This window comes from Mesitornis unicolor, unplaced genomic scaffold (genome assembly GCF_000695765.1).
Source record: "Mesitornis unicolor isolate BGI_N332 unplaced genomic scaffold, ASM69576v1 scaffold2249, whole genome shotgun sequence".
NCBI classification, from domain to species: domain Eukaryota; kingdom Metazoa; phylum Chordata; class Aves; order Mesitornithiformes; family Mesitornithidae; genus Mesitornis; species Mesitornis unicolor.
Window position 1 is genome coordinate 25,707 of NW_010206354.1, and position 12,935 is coordinate 38,641.

The 12,935-nt window shown below is 40.0% G+C and overlaps 1 protein-coding gene across 1 annotated transcript in view; it reads right to left on the minus strand.

The window, feature by feature from the left end:
- EGFL6 (EGF-like-domain, multiple 6) overlaps positions 1 to 9,117 on the minus strand; it is a 34,697-nt gene extending 25,580 nt beyond the window's left edge. The window contains exons 1-3 of the mRNA XM_010191704.1: positions 9,007 to 9,117; positions 7,299 to 7,391; positions 4,361 to 4,480 (exon numbers count right to left, since the gene is read on the minus strand). Of these exons, the coding sequence (XP_010190006.1) occupies positions 4,361 to 4,480; positions 7,299 to 7,356 (178 nt within the window). The 5' untranslated portion in view covers positions 7,357 to 7,391; positions 9,007 to 9,117. The remainder of the gene's footprint in view (positions 1 to 4,360; positions 4,481 to 7,298; positions 7,392 to 9,006) is intronic.
- Between the last annotated feature and the right edge of the window lie 3,818 nt (positions 9,118 to 12,935).

The window sequence follows — 12,935 nt, forward strand, 5'->3', positions numbered from 1 at the left end:
AAAATTAATCATAAAAAAAAAATTCTATTCATCAATAATCAAGCTGTTCATACGTTAACCCGTTAACAATTCAGCAGTCCATGAGACAGATCTTAAATTCCCTCTCCCCTTCACTTTGTTTTTTCCTTATCTGCCCTTATTCCTCCTTTTTCCTCTGTTCCCATTTATGTGATTTCTTACTATTGCCTTTTTGATTCAGACAGAACTGCTCAAAGTAGAAAAAAGTGGGGTATTTTTTTACATCTTCCACTGCAACCGTTTTACCACACAGAAAACTGTTATTTGGTAGTGAAATGTTTTGATTGCTTACCATTAAACATGATTCTAGTATAGAATTTTATTTTTAAAACTATTTAGCCTGATGGACTTCATAATTACCATTTATTTTGATCCCGTATAGAAGAGATATCGGAATCTAAAGAGGCACTACCCAGAATACAACATTGGTTGCCACAGATTGGTTAGGAGTGTGAATTATTGGAGGTGACTTTGATTAGCCCCTAAAAAGAAATAAAGGGATCTTGTCTGAGAGACCTATGAGAGGTTAGAAAAGTAGGGGAAATGTAGTAAGTATGTAGGGAGATACTTCTAAAATCCTGAAGATATCCAGGAAACATTAGTGTTATCATGCCAGGGAAAGAAGTAGTGTTTAGAAGTGTTTACTGGATGAGACAGAGGTGTGTGCACAGAAAGTATTTCCAGCTACTTCACTCTGGTAGTGTCCAGGGAAACAGAACTGTATATAGGTTCTTTGTAAGGGAAAAGCCTGGAACAGTTGCCAGTTTGTTAGAGACAGAAACCAACTGCAAGAACATGAATACTGGCTACTGCTTAGGTAGAAAAAGACACTCATTTTATTTAAAAATGCAACATGTTTATTGTCAGAGGTACCAGCACTTTCAGAATGGTGTGTAATAACAGAGTGTATAGAAAAGACAATGAAGTGTGCAGATCCATATATAGCTACAGCCATGTTATTTGCGATTTGAATATAAAATATAATGCATATTAGTTCTGTGTGCTATTAAAATTAATCTGTTTAATCTGTGGTTTTCTTAGGCTGTATTTTTAATACTCTGTGGCTAAATGATAAATATTCACAATATTTGCGAAAGCATTTTACTTTTGTATAAATAAGAACATACACAGTAGCAGAATGTAGGAGGTAAAAACCAGACAGAGTGTAGATCATAATACTTAGTCACATTATCTACTTCCTAAGTGGCAATAAATAAATGTACTAGATGTTATTCTTCTCTAACTGGTAATTGTCTGTTTTCTCTTTTGTTTGAAGCTCTTGTTCCTGGCTTTGGCTAGACAACATATTGGCTTAGATGAACTGCTAATCAGATCTAGAATTCTTGCAGAATTTGAGTGATTTTGTGTTAGGTACTAACCTGCTGACTATTTTAAGCAATGATTCTCTGAGGATCAAAGACACATTCTTCTGATACCATTCTTCCAGCTCTACAGTCCCTTAGCATGGTTGCAGACAAGCCTGACTGCTCAGACTAGGTGGACTTCATCTTGCAAAGGAGACTTACATAATGGAGAATTTCATTCAAAAGGAGCAATAATATGCTCAACATATTTGCCTGAATATTTTAATTTTGAGATTCTACAGTTCGTTAAATAACCTAGCCTTTCATCTAAGTAGAAGCTAAAATTAGCATAAAGCGAAATGGGAGGCTAGTAGACTAAACCAAGAATAATTTCTACTTGAGTAAATAATTTATTACTTCATTTCATAATTATAGTTTCTGCTTAAAAAAATAAAGGCTTTTTGGAACTGGAGGATGGCAGATGGGCTGGGTTAATGAAGGACAAGCTGCATGAACATAAAGATTTTTGCCTTTGTCTAGAGCTGTGAAGAATGAAGAGTTCCTTTCTGTGAGAAACGTTTTTTTCCCCTGAAATTTGATTTCATTCCGTGTCAGTGTTGTTGGGGTTCCACTGAGAAACAATGTTTCCATGTGCCAAAGAGAAACAGAAGCTTCAGGGTTCACAGCAGCTCAGACAAGTTTTCGTATATACTTGATGCTGGCCACTATTGCTGCTGAGAAATTCAGTCTTTTGTGCTGGCTTAAGTAAGGGATGGTGCAACTGGGCATTTGGTGCGAATTTCATACAAATGCAGGGTTTCATAAATCAGGAAACCAGTCCTGAAGTAAGACTGGCTTAAAACTAATGCAGCAGAAATGGTTAATTACACTCTGGATCCAGTTTTCTGCCTTGCTTCAGAAGTGTGGCTGCAGCAGGCATTTGTGCTCAGAGTAGGGGGACTGAGGGGTGAACAGGACAAAGCTGCTGCTGGACTCAGAGAACAGGTTTTTTTTACTGTAGTTCTGGCTTCTGCCAACTTCAGCTCTCCATAAGACAGTGGCCTTACTGAAAACTGCTTGATGTATGATGTCAGCAGATACACAAATTATCTTGGAAGACACAGAAGGAATACATATCCATTCCTCGGGGATCTCAGGAACTCGCAGCTGTTGTCTGTTGGTGATATCCACCATTATTAGTAACGCAGAGGCACAACCCTGAACTGTGATGCAGGGAAGGGAAATCCTCCAAAAACTCTGGCCCCAGGCACCTTTCACAGCAATTTCAGTCTTCTTGCCATAAGAGAGAGAGAGGAGGAGCTCTGACTTTTCTCCCTGCCCCAGAGCTGCAGGCCCTGCACTCCTGTGAGTATTTGCTAAGGCTGGGTATTTTTCCAGTTATCCCAAAACTGACAGCAAACTCGCCAGATGGACACCCTGCCTGGTGTTTGGTTGTCTCCGAGGTTTGGAGATCAAAGCCTTTCAGAGTTTATGGTTCTATGTCATGGGAAAGATGGTGGTGCACCCATACAGTGAGGTCCATTGCTTTAGGACAGGCCTCTCAAGCAGGTTGCTCCACTGCTGAGACCAGCCAGCTTCCTTGTCCAACCAATGCATCTGCTCCAGTCCAGTGGACTCCAGAAAGGGCTGTCACCATGTTACCTAGGGTTTTGGGAAATTCAAATCCAAAATACCTGTATGGAACAGCTCAGGTGAAGAAAAAAGTATTTTCTACAAACAAAACAGTGTCTTTGAAAAATATGAAGCTTCCTGTCTTTCTTTACAGTAGCTGTTAAGGGGTTTTTTTGTTTGGTTCTTGCCAGCAGCTATTTTTATTTTCTCAAGGTTTGTTTTTCAGTCTTTCACCTGTACCTGTGGTTTTAGTTTCATTCCTGGGTTTTTTTTTCCTTCTCTCTGCACAAGAGGATGGGAGTTGAGTGAAAGCCCAGGTTTCTCTGGGACAGGCGACCCAGGATAGATGATCCCAGTGTGATCTAAGCTGACAAATAAAGACATATTCTATCCCATTAACATCACACTCACTATAAATCAGGGAGCTTGCTGGGGACAGCCCTTCCTCTCTTTCTTCAATCCCCAGTTCGATCCCTTCTCTTCCCTTCCCTTCTACTTCATTATGGTGGCTCCTAAGGCCTACCTCTTCCCCATTGCATTTTCATTGGCATACAGCCAGCGACTGCTGTTTGTGAGTGAGTATAACTTTGATGGCTTTATTATTGTTGTTCTTATTATTGTTGCATTTCATTGGTATTATTATTTCAGTTTGGTTTATTTTAATTATTAAATAGTCTTTATCTCAACTGATGACTTCTTTACTTTTACACTCCTGATTCTCTTCCCCCATTCCACTGGAGAGGGGGAGAAGCGAGAGAGCAGCTTCATGGTATTTAGCTGCTTGCTGGGTTAAAGCATGACACTTCCTCATGTCTGAAAAATCGCATTGGCTAAGAAAGCAGAACACTTTCGATTACATTCTGGCTTAAAGACAAAGAAAATAGGTAGAAATACAGTTCAGATAAGCCTTAGTTCAGTGAACAAATGTTTGCAAGAAGCTGGCAGCAAGAGTAGGAACCATATCAACACGCAGAGAAAATAAGTAAGTCAAGGAGCACGGAAAGGTAATGCAAAGAGTAATGGCATGAAACTCAGCACAGTAAAAAGCAGTTTATATTGGTGCTTTGCTTGGATAGATTCATTCATCCTTAGTGAACAGATGAAATGGCAGGACTATACATCAAGGTTAGACTAGCTGTATTTCATCTGAAGTAACACTGTCAATTATTTTTACTTCTAGCAGGACAAAAATTCCTCTGAACACCAAAATACCAGTATGACCTAGTTTACTTTATCCTTATACTGCCAAATAGAAAGCCTCTTTCAGCTGTTGACAGTACCAGAGAGCTGATGTAAAGACCCTATCCTGAATAAACTAGATCAATTCATCACAAGAAGAAAATCTGCTGCGATCAAATGTGCTTAGATTATTTTGATGTGCCCATCCTATCAGCTCTATTACTTACTTGCACATGTGCCATCTGGCGTAAGCATGTACCCGTTGAGACAATAGCACTTGTAGCTGCCATGTGTATTCATACATCTGTGTTCACAGGGACGTGGTTTCAGTCCACATTCATTCAGATCTGCAGAAGTCATTGGAATGAAGTGAGTGCTGGGTTTATATACAGATATTCATTCATATAGGTGGATAATATTGCCTAATTCCTTGAATTCCCCACAGTAAAACTGCTTGGATTAAAAACAAGCCAGCCCCTTGCAAGATGAGAGTTTAACAGACCATCTGGCTGAAAGACTGCTAGCAAAACTAACATATACAGACTTCTACACCTGAAAAACTAATGCAAACAGGCCACATCTGGCAGTTTCTTAGGAAGAGTTGGAAGGGAGAATGGGGAGAAAATTGCAATTACTCTGTTTTCTGGGAGTTATTTTTCTGGATTTCTCTGATTTTAGCTAGAGACTTAAGTCTTTTAGCTGACCTCTGCATTAAAAAGGCAAAACCATGAGACTAGGAACAGCAAATCAGCTTGAGATAAAGTGAAAGAAAGATTTTTTTTTTCCTAAGCTACACATTGGTATCAAGGTTATCAGGGCAGGGCTGTCTAGTAGAGATGAAATACAATATATACAAATCATGTGGCTTTAAGAATAAAGGAACAAATCTCAAAAATCTCAAAATCCTGAGAATAAAAGCACTCTAATTCCTTCTCAAAATCCAGGATTTAAAAGGCTTTGTGGAAGCTAAATTAATTTCACATTCCCAGTGGCTATCCTTCTCAAGGAGAAAACCAGAATCCTAAAGAGCTGGATTTGTGGGGTATAGGCAGAGCAGTGCTGACAATGGCATTGGTCTTAAGACAAGGGGACAACATCCATGCTTGGGACTTCTGTGAACTGACAGCTCTACCTCTTATATTTTGAAACCTCATTAGTGAACAGACAGAACTCATTAACAGAATTCACCAGAATACACAGCCCATTCAACATGTGTTTAATGGCACATAGGACCAATAATATAATTTCAATAAAGATGCATCTCTCCAAGTACCGAGCTTGTGCAGCTCCACTTCTAATGGGAGAAGCATCTGTTCTCGTGTCTATGTGCCCTGCAGGCCATAGAAAAAACTCCAGACCATTCCAACCGTAAACTTTGTTGTGGTTACACATGTGCAGAAATGTTTGTTACAGCTCAGTCCAGGGAAGAAAAAGAGGGTTGCATTCTATTATTTAACCATAGGGCCTGTTTTAAAAAGAACAACCTGTGAGCTTGCACATCACATCGGATTTTTGTGCTACTGTGGCTCCTCTAAATAACCAAGACTCTCTTAACAAAGAAACTAGAGGGGAACAAAAGTTATTCCACTTAGACCATACATTTTCAAAAGTGCTTAGCTGCACCTAGCTTGCACAATGCACAGTAATGCACAGATAGCATACACAGCTCTAAAAGAGAACCTATGGAGATAAGGCTAATTTAGCTCAGACTTGGTGGCAGACGAATACAGTCTCCTTATCTCTGTTATTTTAGTTATCTCATGTTGAGTTTGCTCAGCAGGGCATTTGGCTGTAAGGACAGAGCAAGGCTACATCTGTCAATAAATTAAAAGTGGCTTGAAGCATTCCTGGCTGCTGGAACATGATCACCTATATGGCTATACTATTGAAATAGCTCCGGGACATTTCTGGCCTGTGCCAGCCACCACCTTACTAAAAAATTCCTAGCCATGCTTTAGAAGGCAGAGCAGCCCAGGGAGCTAACAGTGTAGGTCTGTGTGGTGTTTCCACCAAGCCTCAGAATCTACTTTAAGTGTGCAAAACAGATCTGCTTACATACGGAGGGCACGTCAAATCCTGCTGGAGTTACTGCACAGAAAGCATCTAATAGCTGGGAGATTCACTGTTGCCTTTTGGAAACATTTAAGATGTCAAATAATTCTTGTGGTTAAACTTCTGGGTTTAGAGGATGAAGTTGTAGGTGATACCTACATATCTACTGCATACAACCACAGCCGCTGTTTCACTTTCCTATCTAGTGGTACTGAGAAATTGACTTCTTTCCCTGTAAGCAACATCAAAAGTGCAAAAGATGAAGTTTTCCAAAATACCTAACAGTAAAGTTTTATAGCACATTGTTTGAAAGATATTGTGTAATAAATGTGTTGTTTTGACTCTGAAAAACGTGGTTTTAGCATGTCAATGAAACATTTTCAAACAGGCTGTAGGTGCTTAGGAAGGTACCACGGATAGACCCATCCATTCACGTGGGCTTTATGTCATGCTTCCCTCACAGCACAGCAGTGCAGTTGGATGGCTCCTTTCCATGCACAGTGACCTGCTCCTTTCATCTGATCCAACACAAGGATCTCACATATTGGAACAGGAAAAAAAAGCTGAGTTCTTACCAACGTGTTAGCTGAAATATTTCCATGTCTAATTGCAAGGTTTTGGTGGATTGTGGTGCGTTCAAAGTTTCTGAATATGCAACTCTAAAGACTCCCAATTCTCTGTTCTCAAAAATACCAATCAGCATATGCAAACAGATAGCATTGGCCCAGGCAGCTTGAGAAATCACATCTAGCATGTCTTTCTGATGAGAAGGTTAGTTAGGAAAGTAATGGATTCTGGATTTGAATTCCAGCTCTAATAATTTCCTATATAATCTTCCCATGCCTTAATCCTCTGACTAGAAATACGACAGTTTGCCCTTGTCATCAGCCTGTAGTAGATACATGACACAGGTTCAAACTTCTGTGTGCTGAAGGAGGCTTAGAGCTTGCCTGAGATGCTGGAGATGCAGGAGCCTTAAGCTCTAAGCTGTTTTGTGTAACAAGAACATATATTGTTTTACTATTTTGGAAGATGACGCAACCCATAACACAAGATAAGGAGACAGAACATCAACAGTATGCTTTCTGGAGTAACATCCCCAAGTGCACAAACCTTGACTACAGGTTTTCCCTGTAAATCCAGGGAAACATTTGCATTTGTTTGGTCCCATGCACTCGCCATACTTGCAGCCATGTCCACAGATAGCTGGAGGAGTCAGGTGGGGAAAGGAGAAAGAAAAAGAGAAAGTTAGAAATATTCTATTTGAGAACTTTAGCCTTGCTTATTTGCCTAAAAGCTTGCCACACAAGTTCAACATCCTCCATACCTCTCCCTCTAGTTTAGGCATGGTAGCTACTGATCAGCACTTTATTTCTGCTGGAGAAAAGTGACACTTGCATAGCTTACACAAGTGTGTATTTGTAAAGACCTGGAAAAGAAGGGACTCCTTTTAGCTCTCTCCTTCATGCTTTTACTGCCACACTTAAAAATCACATTTAGTTTTGTACTCATGCCTTTTTCCTATTTTGAAGAAGCCTATGTGAGCTGTTATGCAAACTACAGGAAACAGGAAAGTCACAGTGCTAGTTACTATATAGTAAAATTCTTAATTAAAATTCATACTGCTGAATCAAAGTATCTTTCCTACATTTAAAAATTCACTCAGAGGTACTAGCTCTGCAGATTAAGGCATATTTCAACACTATCCATATTCCTGAATGCAATGTGGCATAGTGCGAGACCAGCTGAGTATTAACACTGAAGCAGAGAATACCACTGCATCTGGATTTAGAATGCAGAATTACATTATAGTTGGCTTAAAGAAATCTGCCAAAGAAGAACCTTAAAAGTTTATGAAAACTGAATTTTACTAAGAAAGCACACTATTTCTTTACAAGAAGACAACATACTCTAGTGGCTGACTGAAGTTATATTGGCTAGTTGCCCCTCAAGGTATTCATTTGCATCAAAACTAAGGTGCTATTAAGCAATGCGTAAATATTAATAAAGATATTAATCAGTTTTTCCTTTTTTAAACTCTCATGACATATATACAGAGCAGAGACCTTTTGCCACCTGTTTTAGACATCAGTATGTTGCTTTTCAGCAATGAATAACCCTAAGCCTCTATTCAACTTCAGCATTCATACAATGCCAAACTCCGTGGGACAACAGGTGCAACATCTGAGAAAGATTCCTAAAACATGTATTTTGTGGCATTATTTTGTTTTCCCCAAGTACAGCTAGAGAGAGATTCCACATCACCTTCTCCTTGGGATCTGAAGACTTCTAGCAGATTTGAAATTTCTTAAGAGTCACTGACTCTTCATTAGGCCAACGATCCACGGACCAGAATGCTGGCTGGCTACCCAAGCTCAAGTCAGGTACACTTACTGCTTGGGTTTTATTTCTATTTTTAGAAAGTTAAACCTCCTGGTTCTCTGAAACTGTGCACTTCTGAAAAAAAAAATACTGCAGGGGCCCATATGTATCATTAGAAGACACATTTTTGGCACTTACTTGACAGATCTAACAGTATAGACACTGACTGGGGCTGTACAGGAGATTAGAACAGATGTTCCCTTTTGGACTTAAGAATTTTTGAATATGTATTTTATTGTTTAGTGTTGTTTACCCAAAGCTCTACTTTTTTAAGGAGACAGCCTCTCAAATGTGTTTTATTCACTCTCTCACAGAGTCAAGAGATTTCACTTCTCAGAAGGCTTCTTTCTGTAACTTCTGTCAGACACATATGAAATCCCTGTATTAGTACCAAGTACACAGCTGTGGAGAGGAAACAAGCAGAAAGTGTTAATGTTACCTTCACAGTGGCCTTTGTCGTTACTTTTCCAGCCATGACAGCAATCCAATCTAGAACCATAGCGACACAGCCCAGGCGGGCTCACAGTCACCAGCTGCCCACGAGCTCTGGAGCTGCGTAAAGAAGGATAAACACTTGCTCCAGCAGGCACACACAATTTAATCCATTGCTCCATATAAACCTTCGTTGTCCATTTTCCTCCTGTTTTATCCACTGTCAGGCATTTTCATTTCACCAAACCTTGGAGCATTCGACAGTGCTCCTAAAACAGGAATGCAAAGTTGCATTTGGCTGGAGAATCAGGGCAGATGGGAATGTTTCACCTGCAATAAATTAACTGTGCAACATAAATCCTTTCTAATGAGAAACATGGAGAAGGCAAAAAATACAGTCAAGACCCCTGCTAGAATGAGTAATTTTTAAAATCAGTGAAGTCTATGGGGCTGCTCCAGCTTGTATCATAGGAAGAATCTGGATTGGATATATGATGCCGTATGTGACAGCGCTATTGCTTTGGAAATACTGATTTTAGAGAAAAGCAGCTTTCTGAACATCAATCCCATAAAAGCTTGTGACTCGTAGGCTCACGGCCACTGCATAGGTGCAAATCTACTGCATAAGTGCAGACAGTCTTGTGCATTCTGGTTGCAAGGGACTCCTTGACCATACAAATTAACGTTAATTTAATCTGGTAATACATCCAGTGGGTTCAAAGTCACTGTGCAAATCAACAGCTGCAAGAGTTGGAAGCCCTGCAAGGTTAGTTGCCAAAATTATAAATCTGATGGAAATCCACAACTGTGTAAGTCTTCTAGACCTGCTCTATGCTGCAATGGTTGCTGTGACTCCAGTTCTCACTGATTGCCGTTACTTAAGCTCTCCATTACCACATGCCTATTCCCTTTGTGAAATTCTCTTCATTATCCAAAATCCTCTGTTCCCATTGCTTTTTCCAGGCCATAATTTAAAATGAACTTTCTTCAGAGTCCAAAGTGTTTTTTCTGACACAGAAAATATCTTATCTGTGACTTGATCAGTGGAGCAGGTGAACTTTCTGAACACATTTTATTGTAAATACTTAGGTTTTCTTTTTTAATATCAAATTAAGTAAATCACTGCAAGAAGTCAAAGGTACTGTGTAGCAGTTTAAGGTCTGTCCTCATGTCACACACCTATTTTATTTTGCCTGCTGCTCACACCACTGTAGGTATAAAGTTACTGACTTACCTGGTCCCAGCCAGTATCTGAATAATGTGCTCTGAATTGATCTGACTTCTTTGGGGATGGAATTAATAATCTTCATATTACTCCAGAGAGGAACAATTTTTTTCAGCAGCAACTGAGTAAATGGGATGCAACTTCATTCATGCCTATGTTTGTATCATTACAGGCAAAATGAGATATTTGTCAGATTTTGAAAGAGACTGCGTATCTTAAAATTAGGTAGGAGTTTTCTCCTGGTTCTTCAGTGCTCTTCAAGATTCTCATTCCTCTCCTGGCTGTGTTTGTACTCTTGTATCCCCTCAGAGTATTAATGGACAGTAGCACAAGAGCAAATGAATATAAATTGGCCTATTAACAATTTCTTCTCTTCCTCTTTCAGAGCTGACTGATGTGTAATAGGAAGCAATAGATCCCTTCTCAGCTTTTGGTTTGTTCAACTGAAGCCAAGTTCTTCTCATCCTCTGTAAAATAGGTAATTTTTCATAGACTTTATCATCATATATACCATATGTAATTCATATTTCTTCACCATTGATGTGAAGAACTGTACACATCACAACCTGATATGGCAGCAGTAAAGCTTTCCTGGAGTTTTGACTGGAACACCTGAGGGTCCTACCTATTCTATAATGGTGTTAGTGGTTCACAGTGATCTTGTGCTGGCTAATACAGCCAGCTCTTTTTTTCTGTCACTTCAGCTAAGGAGGCCCTAGCTTATTGTAGAAGTTCTTATTATTAACCTTCAGTATTCTTTGCTAAATGTCATCCTACTGGCATCAGCGATGTCACAGCCACATAAAATCGGTTACTTCTCTGCTGCCTGGGTACCCTGGACGGCTCGGTTTGCTGCTTCTTACCTTTAGCACCAGTGCTGTGAGCTGCTGGCTCTTAGGAGAGAGTTCTTCACTAGAAATTCAGAGACTGCATTACTTCTCCCTCAATGTCCAGGAGGGTCCATGCGACATTCTTCTGGAAAGGATCTGCCTACCTGGAAGGACCTCCTTTTCATAAATAATCTTTCTTTTGCACAAAACGCTGAACTCCTGATAGCAATCGCTGAGCTGATGAATGGTGGTTCTTCACAGGTCTGAGGAATTAACCTGGCAAAACTGGTTTTCCTCGCAGATTTTGTGATCCAGGTGGGCTCTCAATGATCTGGTTGACCTTTCTCACTGCCAAAGGTAGGGTTTAAATTCGTGCTTGTTCGGGAAGTCAGAACAAGTGAAAGACCTTATCCAGGGCAGTATCTACAAAGTTCATCTACGTTCATTTTATTTGCAGTTTTATGGTACGTTCCTCAGTTTTAAGAGAAGTTTGTATTGAAATCTTGTGAGATACTGTATATGCTGTTCATTATTTGATTTTGAAGTGAATTATTAAATAAAATGTTCCGGAATGGATTTGTCTTCCTGTGAAAATGATTGCCTCTTGGAAAGTAATGAGATCCTGCTTCCTCCAAGCTTTAGGCAGCTTAACCTTCCAGAGGAGTCACAGCACTATCCAGCTGCATTCAGAGGGATAATCTGGGGTGTAAGCATTTACTATCCAGGTGAATTCAAGGGCACTTTCTAGCATGTAAGCAGAACATACATTCTTTAACTTGTATACTTACAAGTGACACAAGCCAGCAGCATTTGGATGAACAAAATGGAAACATGTTATATTATTATTGTCTATAAATCCAGAGGCAGGGTGCTGATTTCTAAATAGACACAAATTTCTAAATACACAGCAGTGTGCTCAGGTGGTCAAGAAGGCCAATGGCATGCTGACTTGTATGAGAGGTAGTGTGGCCAGCAGGACCAGGGAAGCTGGCCCCTGTACTCAGCACTGGTGAGGCTGCAGCTTAAATACTGTGTTCACTTTTGGGCCCCTCACTACGAGAAGGACATTGAGGCACTGGAGCGTGTCCAGAAAAGGGCAACGAAGCCAGTGAAGGGTCTGGAGCACAAGTCTTGTGAGGAGTGGCTAAGGGAACTGGAATTGTTTAGTCTGGAGGAGAGGAGGCTGAGGGGAGACCTTATCGCCCTCTACAGCTACCTGAAAGGAGGTTGTAGTGGGGTTGGGGTTGACTTTTTCTGCCAAGGAACAAGCAATAGGATGAAATGAAATGGCCTCAACTTGTGCCAGTGTTAGATTGGATATTAGGAAAAATTTCTTTACTGAAAGAGGGGTCAAACACTGAAAAAGGCTGCCCAGGGAAGTGGTGGAGTCACCATCTGTGGAGGTGTTAAAAAATTGTGTAGAGGTGGCACTTTGGGACATAGTTTAGTGGGCATGGCAGTGTTGGGTTGACTGTTGGACTTGATTATCTTAGAGCCCTTTTTGAACCTTAATGATTCTGTGATTCTAAATACAGGAGTCATAGGTGTCCAGCCTGGTGAGGTTGATTGATAGGGTAGGGCTGATATCCCCATAGCCTAAATACACAAACAACTGCTAAGGAAGCTGTTACAAGTACAATAACAGGAGAAAGAGGAGGAATAAGGTACAACTGAGAGCTGAGACTTGTTTGACCAGCAGCCTCCCCCTGCCTGCCACTCCATTCTCTCCTTTTTTGTTGTTTCATTCTATAAAATAAGAAAACAGTTTTATATTGCATCAGTTTCTAAAAATTAATTTATGACCTAGGGCAAATTCAAGCTATTAAAAATATCTGTATATGAATATGCAGTCAAAAATTTCAAATATAATAACTGGGCTGA